Source organism: Trichosurus vulpecula, chromosome 1, assembly GCF_011100635.1.
Source record: "Trichosurus vulpecula isolate mTriVul1 chromosome 1, mTriVul1.pri, whole genome shotgun sequence".
In the NCBI taxonomy this organism is placed as follows: domain Eukaryota; kingdom Metazoa; phylum Chordata; class Mammalia; order Diprotodontia; family Phalangeridae; genus Trichosurus; species Trichosurus vulpecula.
The window spans coordinates 432135581-432147719 of record NC_050573.1 but is presented as its reverse complement, the minus strand read 5'-3'; the positions used below and the strand labels follow the sequence as shown (position 1 = coordinate 432147719).

The 12139-nt window shown below is 34.4% G+C and overlaps 1 protein-coding gene across 6 annotated transcripts in view; it reads right to left on the bottom strand.

Moving 5' to 3' along the window:
- ERBIN (erbb2 interacting protein) overlaps positions 1–12139 on the bottom strand; it is a 191029-nt gene that overhangs the window by 63251 nt on the left and 115639 nt on the right. For all 6 annotated transcript variants that reach the window (XM_036762182.1, XM_036762176.1, XM_036762190.1 and 3 more), the window contains 2 exons: positions 4709–4772; positions 1843–1917 (listed from right to left, as the gene is read on the bottom strand). In XM_036762182.1, the coding sequence (XP_036618077.1) occupies positions 1843–1917; positions 4709–4772 (139 nt within the window). The remainder of the gene's footprint in view (positions 1–1842; positions 1918–4708; positions 4773–12139) is intronic.

Here is a 12139-nt window from a genome sequence, read left to right as displayed (position 1 = left end):
TGGTTCTGTGAATTTATTAGCCTGTCAATTGAGAGGCAGCACAATGAGAAAAGTACAAACCTAATCACTCCAGGGTAAATGTCCTTAGGACTAGTTCTGAGTCATCTTGAGTGCATCTTTTTAGCAGTTAGGACAATGGTGAGACTCACAGGCTACCAATACTGATAGTATCCATCTTACTCCCTGGAAAATGGATATGGTGCAAGGGGACATGGCATGGCTAGTACACTCCATCTAGGCTAGCTTAAACATTTGGAAACCAGAAGTACTATTTGAAACACCCCGTGAATGACAAAACTAGGAAAAATTAGGCAAATGTTGTTAATTACACATCAAACTAGTATGGTTCATATGGAAAGAAGGGGCTGGGAGTAAAGAAATCTGAATTCTAGTTCCAATTTGGCAGAATCATAGTCATTTAGAGCAAGTCATTTAAATTTTCTGGGTTTTACTTATCTGTAAAACAAAAACGTTGTACTAGATGATGCCAGAGATCTTTTGCAGCTCTAAGAGTCTATGACAAAATTATTAATATCAATTCTCAAACTATATATACATTACGTGAATTAAAAAATCAATAGAACTTATGGTTGTTACTACAGACAGAGTAGCACTGAAAACTACCATGTCATTTATAAGGTTTGTTGGGGGTAGTTTAAGATTTCATTATTACTTTATAAAGTAGAATTATTTTCCAACAGATAAAGTAACTGAAAATTAACTAAAAATTTCCAATTATGTGGAGGAAAATTCTCAATGTACTAGAAACATGTTCTACGAAAAATTTATAGTAATGCATGGACAAGAATCAGACAGGATAAGAAAATCTGGAGGCACTGTGATCTGTGTTGTCAAAAGGAATATCTAAACCAGGGAAATCAAAGATCACTTAAAGTATAATGATAACTACTAAAAGAGTAGAGGAAGAACATTTATAGAAACAAGTTGAGAAAGATAAAATAAAAAGCTGATTGGAAAGATTAGGACAAGTATAAAATAGTTAAACTTATCTTGCTTTACTATTTTATAACTTGCCTTTTTATGTCTTAAAATTTTTTTATTCATTCATTTAGTTTTAGCATTCATTTTTTAAAATTTCAAGTTCCAAGTTTTCTCCCTACCTGTTACTCCACCCCCATCCACTGAGAGGACAAGCAATATACCGATTATACATGTAAAGTCATACAAAACATATTTCCATACTGGCCAACAAACCAAACCTCCCTCCACACCCTCCCACCACAAAGGTGAAAAGTAATGAATAAAAAAAGTATGTTTCAATTTGTACTGAGTTAATCAGTTTTCTCTATGTGTGGACAGATTTCTCATCATGGATCCTCTAGAACTGTCTTGGATCTTTGTCTTGATCAGAGTAGTTTACATCTTTCACAGTTGATTATCATTACAATATTGCTGCTACTGTGTACAACGTTCTTCTGGTTCTGCTTATTCACTTCACAACAGTTCATATAAGTCTTTCCAGATTTATCTGAAACCATCTGGCTCATCATTTCTTACAGCACCACAGTATCCTATCACAATCATATACAATAACTTGTTCATCCATTCCCCAACTGATAGGCATCCTTTAATTCAGCAAGTTTTACATTCAAATAATTTATTAAAGACAAATGCAGGTTAACGCACCTGTAAAGGTAAGCTAATGACAAAAAGGAGAGCGTTCAACAATGAAATGAACTACGGAAGAAAAATCACTATCCTGGGTTACATAGATATAAGCCTATCTCCTCACTTGGGTATAATTTGCTTTTGATACACAGCCCATATAATTGGTAAAAATAACTAGTATAAAATAGGACATTCATAACTTCAGATACATACCCCTGGAATAAAAGTCAGTCTATTACCATCCATCCAAAATTCTTTTAATCCATTAAGTTGTTCAAGTACTTCAGGCTGTTTGGAAAGAAAAGTATAAATAACAATATAGTCAAATATACATAAGAAATATCTGGGAAATTTGTTTAGAACATTTCAGGGGCAATGTGGCATAGTGAATAGCGAATCAGCATTGTAGCTAGTAACACTGGTCCTTTATTGGTAGAAATGTATGGTAGGGCATTCCAAGGGGGAATAATGTACATCAAAATTTGGGTACAGGGTGCAAGCATATGTCATATTCAATTTGGCTCGATATAAGGTACATAAGGGGAAATGGCTGATAAGGCTAGAATGGTAGCTTGGCATCAAATTGTAGACCATGATGCTTGTTAAACTGAAGAGTTTGAATTTTAGTATATATCCCAGAGGAATCAAACAGGTCCAGGACACTTTCAAGCAAGAACTAGAAAAAAATATAATATGGTAATATCTAACAAAATAAACAAAAATACAATAGAACACAGATACTCTTAAATGTGTGGTTTCTGAAGTCAGTTAGTGGTTCCCTTTTCTGAGTTTGACCCTGCTGCTCTAAGCAATTGAGAGCCATTAAACTAGGTGTTTGAGCTATTGCATGGTGACAGGAATAGAGCTATCCTTTAGGAAATTATTTTGACAACAGCATCAAGGAAAAGTTGGCAGGGGCAGAGACTAGAGGAAGTGATATCATAAAAGATTTCTGCCATAGTCAAGTTTGAATTGGGGTAGTAGGAATGAAATAAAATAGCATGGTGCACCAGAAAGAACACTGGATCAGCAGTCAGGGGATCTGAGTTCAAATTCTAGTCCTACTACTTAACAGTAAGACCATGTGGGAGTAATTTTATCTCTGTAGGCCTTGATTTCCTCATCTGTGAAATGAAGGTGTTAGACTAGGATCATGTCTCTAACCCTATGATCTTGTGGAGGATGACTGGATATGAAAGCCACTGCTGAATTAAAACTGAAAGGATTTGGCAAATGCCTGGATGTAAGAAACAAGGGAGAGACAGCAAGGGATTCTTAGATTTTTGAGCCTCAGTGATGTGAAGAATGGTGACATCATTGACAAAATTAGAGAAGTCAGGAGAATCAGCTGATTCAGGGACAAAAATGAAATCAATTTTGTACATATTAACCGAGTTGCAAAATGGACACACTTGTAGATCCTAAGATCACAGATTTAGAACTTGAAGGCACAGGCTAGAGTCCAACTCATCGTTTTATAGATGAGATAACAGAGGTCCTGAGGTTGAGTGGTCTGCCCAAGATCATAAATGGAGTAAATGGAGGATAACTACAAATGTTAAATCTTAGACTAGCCAGAATCTGAATCCAGGTTCTCTGCTTCCAATCCTAGTCTTCTTTCCACTGCAATATGGTAGGGAAACCGACTTATATTTGACCACAATTTTTTTTTTTAATTTATTTTTTATTTATTTTTAGTTTACCACACACAGTTCTACATAGTTTTGAGTTCCAGTTTTTCTCCCCTCCCTCCCCCCTCCCTCCCCAAGACGGCATGAAGTCTCATATAACTGTCATGTATAACTTCGCATTGAATTAATTTATGCTCTAGTCAAGTCGTGGAGAAGAATTTTGACCCAATGGAATGAATCATGAGAAAGAAGAAACAGAACCAAAAAAAAAAAATAAAAAAAAACCCCAAAACCAAAAACAAAAGAGAAGCAGAAAAGGCGAGCACGTAGTAGTGTGCCTCAGTCTGTATTCAAACTTCGCAGTTCTTTCTCTGAATGAAGATAGCATTCTCCATCGTGAGTCCCCTGGAGTTTTGACCACAATTTTAATGCCTCTCGACAGCGACTTCATTTACATTGTGGGAAATATTGTGTATGTTGTTCTCTTGCCTAAGGCAGACGTGGTACACTAGAAAGAAGCTGTAACAGACTGAAGGATCATATAGAACGTGGACAACAGATCTTTGGGGAAAACCTATGGTCAGGAGGTAGATTCTACAAAACTGATTTATACTCAATCATTTTGCTTAAGGTGACATTAAATTTAATGTAATTGCTGGCAAATTTATGAAATAATGGCCTGAGTTTTTGGCTCAGAGGGCCTGCTACATGGCAGAGAAGCTAATCTAGAATTTTAAATTTGCAACAGACATTTCCACTAAGTAGGTATTCAAGTGTTGTTTTTTCAAAAAAAATGTCAAATGCCTAAAATCAGATTTTGTACCACACTGAAGAATTTTCTTTAATTATGGCTACTTGTTCTTGATGATTTCTTTTTGTCTCATCTGTAACTCAAACAGACCCATTCTTTATCTGTCTTCTCAGATTCCAGAGGAATGCATACCTTCTTATCACTGAATGAGAGTAAAAGGGGAGAGAGTGTGAAGAAGAAATAATTTTGGTTTGTAGTTGTGCTGTCCCAAGACACTGAATTAGACATAAATTTGAATGCTTTAACTTTTACCATCTTTTCCCAAATCTTCCTTCTTTTAATTTCTAAATAAGAAAGTCCAGTTCTTGGTCATCCTTTAAATGGAACTTCCTTTTTTATTCTTATTTTTAGGTCCTAGATCCTTGTTCATAGTTTTCCATTTTCCCTATAAGATATTTTATCTTTAGTCTTTTGGTAAATCTATGAATACATTTATTTAAATTTGCAAGTCTTATTAAGTCTAAAAGCTTTACAATAGGGAAAAGGGGGAACAAAGAAGACAATGTAATCATTTTAAAGACATCTGAAAAAGCTTTACAAACAACATTTATTTAGTCAAGTATTTGCTTATATGGTAATTTTAATATCGTATTTTTTATTATAAAATATATTTTTAGTACTATTTAGTTTAACTTACCACTTCTGTGAATTCATTACTTCCCAAATCCAGTCTCTCTAGCTGAGTCAGTCTATTCATGGTTCTGTGTGAACAGATTAAAAAGGAATTATTTTAAATGTTCAGCATCTAATGGATTATTGAAGTCAGCAGTATTCTGTAATGAACAGATAATTTCAGAGTCAGAGAACCTGGGTTCAATACTTATTTCTAACACTTAATGGGCAAATCGCTTCACTTGTCAATTCCCCAGGCAGTTCACCAAGACTAAAAGAAATGGATCTTAATGTTCAGTTTATATAAAGTTGGTTCAACTTTGGTTGATTCAAAATTGAATTAAAATAAATTTAGTACTATTGTCTCTAATTTTGGTCTTTTAAAATTTCTCTCAAACGAAATCAAGTAACAATAAGAAAAACCAGCCACAGCCATTATACTTAAATATATTTAGAATGAAATTTTCAGAGAACGGATTATTTTAATTCCACAGTCCAGCCAACAGATGCTCAAAAGTTTGGGGTAAATACTATAGTCCTTTTCAAGGTGGCTAATAATCTTTTACTTATGCATGTTCCTTTGAAAATCCACAATCTCAAGAAAAAGAAGTGATTACCTCCCTAAATATTAGAGGCAGTGTGGTACAAAGCATACAATGTGTTGACAAAGGATTTATAACTGAATCCTATCTCTTTCACTCAGTATACCTTTATGCCTGGGCAAAATATTTCATCTTTCTAGCTTCAGTTTCCTCATTGGCAAAAAACGAGAAACTAGGTACCCTCTAAGATTCTTCTAAGATCTAAATCCACAATTCTCTGGGATTCTAAAGTATTATCCAATAATTTTTTAAGTCATTCAAAAGAAAACTAGTAAAGAGCAAGTATGTTTAGCTGACAATAAGGTCTAACTAATTCAAAACTATAATAAGCACATCTTTCTTTCCTCTAACAACACCCACATTTTCTCTGTAACTACCTGAACTTGAACAATGCAAAAGTATCCAAATGGTTTCATAACAGAATAATTCAAGAGTTGTACTTTAATGTCTCCTTATTTGGAAGGTATCTATTTCATCTAAACTCACTTAAATAAGTTGGCTGCTTATGCTACTGAAGTATTATTTTATGTGAAAACTATCATGTAACATACTGACTATACTAAAAACCACTTGCCAATAGGAAGTGCTATTTTTTAAAGAAGTTTTTCCCCTCTATTTTCTAGGTTGTATCAAATTGATAACTTTATAGGAAATACAAATACATGGCAGCAATATCACACTACCACAAATAACATAAAAATATCAATGAGACTTGACCCATTGAGTTGCCATGTAGACAAAGTTTATGAATTGGAATAACTAAAAGATTCACTAAAAATTATTTTAGCATTTTGAGGGTAAAAGTATAAGAAAATAAACTGTAACAAAGTATGTTATGACCCTATAGATGCAAATGAATCTACTTTCCTCCCTAACCTTTTACTTTCATCCATACCATTTTATTTATAGCTCTTTTCCAACTTAAATTTCCTCATCATTCTTGTACTCAATTCTTTTTCTATTTTCTTTCTATAGGAGATGACAAGATGACTGTAAGAATGTTGATGTTAGTAAATGAAATGGGTAAATCAGAAATACCAACTTGATTGAGGGCAATTTGTAAACAAGCATTTACAAAGCACCTACCATGTGTTAAGCTAAGTGCTGGGGATAGAATGACATGCAAAACATTCCCTGCTCTCAAGGAACTTACATTCTAATGGGAAAGACCATGTGTACATATATGTATATATAAGATGCATACAAAGTAGATACAAGTGAACATGAGAGAAGAAAGGCATTAGCAAAGACTTCATGAAGATAGTGTATTATCTGAGCCTAGAAGAAAACCAGGGATCATTGTCAGATATTAGGGTTTTTGTAAGCCCTAATGCATCTTATAAATGTGAATTATCAAAAGATGTTGACCAAATGAGAAAGACATGATTTCATGCAAGCCTTTGCAAGAATAAGGGAGGGGGAACTAGTACTGGTAGAATGAGTAAAAATACAATTAGAATATAGTATTCTACCCTGCTGTTTGGAGGTAGGAAAGAAATGAAGCAGCAAACCAAGTTCCCCCTTGAAAAAGTCCTTTGCCCTTGGTGCTTCCAACTGAGTCATGCTCCTCATTATCTTCTAAAATGTAGCAATATGGCTTCCAAGCTCATTCCCTCAAATAAACCTCCCATCTCCAAAGTTACCAGTCCTCTCTTAATTGCCAAATATAATGGTCTTTTCTTAATCCTCATCCTGCCTGACCTTCCTTTCAGCATTTACATTCTCCAGGGTTCAATTACTATCTGGATACAGATAATCCTACATCCTGAACTATGTCTCATAAGTAGTTTTTTTTTTAAAAAAACATGTCAAATACAAAACTTAGTTTCTCTCAAACCTACCCCATTTCCAAACTTCTCTGTTCCTTTCACAGGCACTACCATGCTTCTAGCCCCTCAGGTTTGCAACCCTGGTTTCATCCTCAACTCCTAATTCACACTTATCCCACATATCCAATCAGGTGTCAAATTTCATCTCTACAACATCTTTCATGTGCTCCTTTTTTCCTATTCATGTAGCAACCACTCTAGTTTAAGTCCTCATCACCAGTAACCAGGATTACTGGCAATAATCTTTCCAATTGTTCTACTTGCCTCATCTCAATCCAGTCCAAGCTATTCTCCACCTAGCTACCCAAATGATTTTCCAGTGGCACAGGTCTGACCTTGTCAATCACTCCTCTACTACCTTAGAGACAATAAGATAGTGCAGTATATAAGCACGCTAGGTCTGGAGGAAGATCTGAATTCAAATCTGGCCTCAGACTCTTAACCAACTATAACCCCAGGCAAGGCAATGAACCCCTATCTGCCTCAGTTTCCTCAACTGTAAAATGGTGATAGTAACAGCACCTACCCTCACAGGGCTGTTGTGAGGATCAATAATACTAATAAAGTGTACAGCACAGTGCCTGGCACATGGTAGGTCCTTAATAAATATTAGTTGACTATCATGGCCTCCATCCCAATTTCATGTTATACAAAATCTGGAGATCATTATTAATGACTTTGGGGTTTCAGTTACATCATTTCATTGTGCAAATTGGCATAAAAAAATGAATGAAATATTTATTGACCATCAAGGCAAAAGATAAAACTACAACAAGTTTGATAAAAATCAAAAGTGAGATAACAGATAATTGCAACAATCAGAGCAACCAAAAATTCTTCTTATATGAAACTTACAATTTACTGCTCTGTAATACAATTATACATACAGTGGACCTTACCTCTGGACTACAGAGTAAACTCCTTTAGAGTAAGGGCTTTATGTCTTTAAATCCACGTGCAAAATAAGCACTAAAAAATATGTGAAGAATGAATGAAAATTAAGTGCTATCCAGGTTAAAAAAGAGTAGGTACTGAGAAGCAGAAGTATAGATTGCAGACAACTGGGGATGCAAATACACTGAAGTGAAAGAAAATCTGGAATTAGAGAAGCAAAAAGCAACAACGTTAAAAGATAATATGATCTCAATATAAGCTAAATATGTTGACCCTGAAGACAGATGTGTAGGTACAACCTAAGGATTACAAAACTCCCAGAAGAACATAACAAATCCAAAAATCTGAACACCATAATACAAAAAAGAAAACTGCCCCAAACTTCTCAACAAAATAAACAAAGTACCAACCAAAAGAATACACAGGTCACCTCCAGAAAAAAAAAAAATCCTATGCTGCAAATTCCAAGATATCTATGGTTAAATTTAATAATTCCAGTGAGGAGCAAAAAAATTCTGCAAGCAACCAAGAGAAAGACCTTTGAATATAAAAGAAAGAAAATTCAAATGATACAAAACTATTCTGTCCCCACTAGAAACAATATGAGGGATCCAAGGAGGAAAGGGGCTCAAAATGTAATCCAAGGTGAACCACCCTGCATAACCATTAATGAAAAGAGATGGACATTAAACAGTAACAGACATATTTGAAACATTCCTAGAAAGAAATCAGGCCTGAAGAAATTATTTGCTTCCCAAATACCGGAGAAAAAAGAAACACAAGAAAGATATAAAAACAGTAACTCTCTTTTAAATGCACACCAGGAGACAAGGGTAAAAAGAATCAAAAAGAAGTGATAGTACAGAAACAGGCCTGAAACATTATGGATAAACCTCACAACATACCGCCTACAAGTGAAATCACTATTTTTTGTGGGAATAAATTACAGCATGGGAGGGGTACATAAAAGGAGGGACAGGAGTAAGATGATAGAGGAAAATATGAGAGAAACTCTAATCAAGGAAAAACCTAATGACAAAGGGAAAATAATTCCTGTAGTCTCTCAGGATGAAGAGAAATGTGTGAGGAAACAAAGAAAGGGATAAAAAGGGGGGAAGAAATGGGGTGGCATCTTCCTTCAGTTGTGAGAATGGGTACCACTGACAAATGTTCCCATGGGAGATGTTCTAGAAAGTGAGATCAGGGCTTTACAATGGCTATAATCTACAGAGATTGGTGCTCAAAGAGGTCATTCATCCTACCTGAGGAAAGGAGGAATCAGAGCTCTGTAGGGTATGTGTGTATACACAACCCACATACACATGCACAAATGACATCCAGAAGGGTGGGAGGACATGAATGCAGGGAGGAGATTGTATGGCAAAGGGGGAAAATGACCATGGAGAGGGCAATAATGAACTGCACAGTCAAGGGACATAGGACAATTCCTACCATGAGGAAACATTCATTCTATCACCTGAGAAATTGGCATTCTAAAAAGGGAACCTAGAGACAAAATCTACAAGGTAAAAACACAGAAATTGTTAGGAAGAAAAAATTCCAAATGTGCATCTTAGAAGTTTTAATTACATAAGGAATATAGAGAATGAAGGACTAAACAAATACAAATGCCACAAATCAAAAAATGAAAGTTTAGAATTAACAGAAAAGGTAAGAGAAATAATGAAGAGAAAGAGGGAAAGAAATGCTTTTTAGAAAAAGGAGCAAAAATTAAAGTTTAAAAGCTAACAAAACAAGTTGAAGGAAAGGAGAAGAAATGAAGATTTTACTTGACTACTTAACTGAGAGGGGGAAAAAAGAGGAAAAATTAAATAACTACGTGAAATGAAGAAAGCAAAAGGAACTAGAAAGCAAAACTGAAAAACTAGGGAAAGAAGTAACAAGTGGGAGAGGTGGGAGACTTGAGGGTAAGGGTAATTAGAGTGGAAGTAGGGTTAATTTATAAGAGCTTAAGCCAAAAAAACTAAAGAGACACAGAAGTGTGTATACAGATGTATAGGGATATGAATATAAAGGAAGAGATAATCGCAACTTGCAAGAAGCTTCCATTTCAATATAGGTAACAACATATACACATATCACACATACACATAGCATTTAAGTATAACGTAATTTGGGAGGGGAGCAGCAGGAGTTGGGGGGGAGAGAGGGAAGATTAGTTCCCTATCGCTTAGAAAAGGTTCAAGCAAAGGTCTTCAAAGAGAAGATGGATGGTCACCTAATGGTACTGTTGGAGTAAGGAGTGATTCTTTGTTTAAGAGCTACATTATATGACTTTTGATGTACTCTGTAATTCTATAATTCAATTATATCTGTGCAGCAGTGCCATTCCTCCCTTTTAATTTTTTGCTTCTGACCTGCTATAAGGCCTGGAAATCAAATAGTTAAATTCCTTTTAAAATTGTGTATATAAAACAGTGACTACTAAATGAAGTTGATGAGAAAAAGGTACATAAGATTCGGGGCATGGAATTTGTGACCCTAAGTTGCTTGGAAATCTTTTTTGCTTCCTTCCTGGTTCACGTTGTCTATTATGGATGGATCAGGTTTCTGGTAGCTGAATTACAAATAATACATACATAATATAATATGTACTATTCATACTGAAGCATGAAATTTTTAAATTATAACATCACTAGTGACCACAAACAACAAATTAATATTCACTGAAATACATAATTTTTTCCCTTAAATAATGTATATTTTTACTTGGATAAAAAGCCATAATCTTATAACATGACCAAATATAACCACAAATTTCATTGAAAATTTTTTAAGGGAATCATACATTAGTATCAAATTACCAAAGGATTACTTTACAGAAGTAGAAAAAATAATAACTAAATTCATCTAAAGGAAAAGGACAAGATTCTTAAGGGAAGTAAGAGGGGGGGAAAGTGGGAAGGAAAGGGACCTGGCAGAATTAAATGGCAAATATACTACAAACAACAAGAAGCAAAACAATCTAGTACTGATTAAAAAATAAGAAAGTTCAATCAACCTAACAGATTAAGTACACAACTACAGAAACATACAAATCTAATAGATCAATGTTTGACAAACTCAAAGATCCCAGCTACTGGACAAAAATATAGTATTTGACAAAAACTGCTGGAAAAACCAGATCACATTTGGAAAGAAATTAGATTTAGAATAATACCTCACACCATATAGAAAGAGAATCTCCAAATGGATACATGACCTAGATATAAGAGGTTACACTATAAATATATTAAAGGAACAGGGATGAATTTACCTTTGGGATGTATGGATAGGAGAACAGTACATGACCGAATAAATAATAGAGAGGATAACAGAATATAAAATGGACAATTTTGATTATATAAAATTTTAAAGTGTTTGCATAAACAGATCCAATGCAGTTAAGAAAACAAGTAAAAGGTAAAAACTCATATGCAGCAAATTTCTCTGAAAAAAAAGTCTCATTTCAAAGATATAAGGAATGATTCAAATTTATGAAAATAAAAACCATTTGTCAATTGATAAATGATCAAAGAATATGAAGTTCTTAAGGAAATATATTATCAAAGCTATCTATAGCTGTTTGGAAAAATGTTTCAAGTCACTAGTAATTAAAGAAATACACATTAAACAACTCTGAGGTTCTACTTAAACTTAAGATTAACAAAGATTAACAAAGATGACAAAAAAAGAAAATGAAAACTGTTGGAAGAGGCATTCCTGGTAGAGGTGCAAACTGATCCAGCCACTGTGCAAAGCAATTTGAAACTATGCTAGCAAGGTTACTAGCATAGGCATACTCTTTGACGCACAGATACAACTACTATGCCTGTTAAACATCAAAGAAAGGGGGAAAAATTCTACGAAATCTTGTATAAAAATTGTGTACAAAAATTTTAATAGCTGATCCTTTCATAATAGCAAATATGTGGAAATTAAGAGGGTGCTCACTGGTTAGGGAATTATAGTACAAACTATAAGAATGTGATGGAATATTAATGTGCTAGAAGAAATGGAGAATCTGTTTCAGAGAAACCTGTGAAGATTTGTATAAACTGATACATTATGCAGTGAGCAGAAGTAGGGAAAAAAATTACATTGTAACATAAAAAAGAACAATTCTGAAAA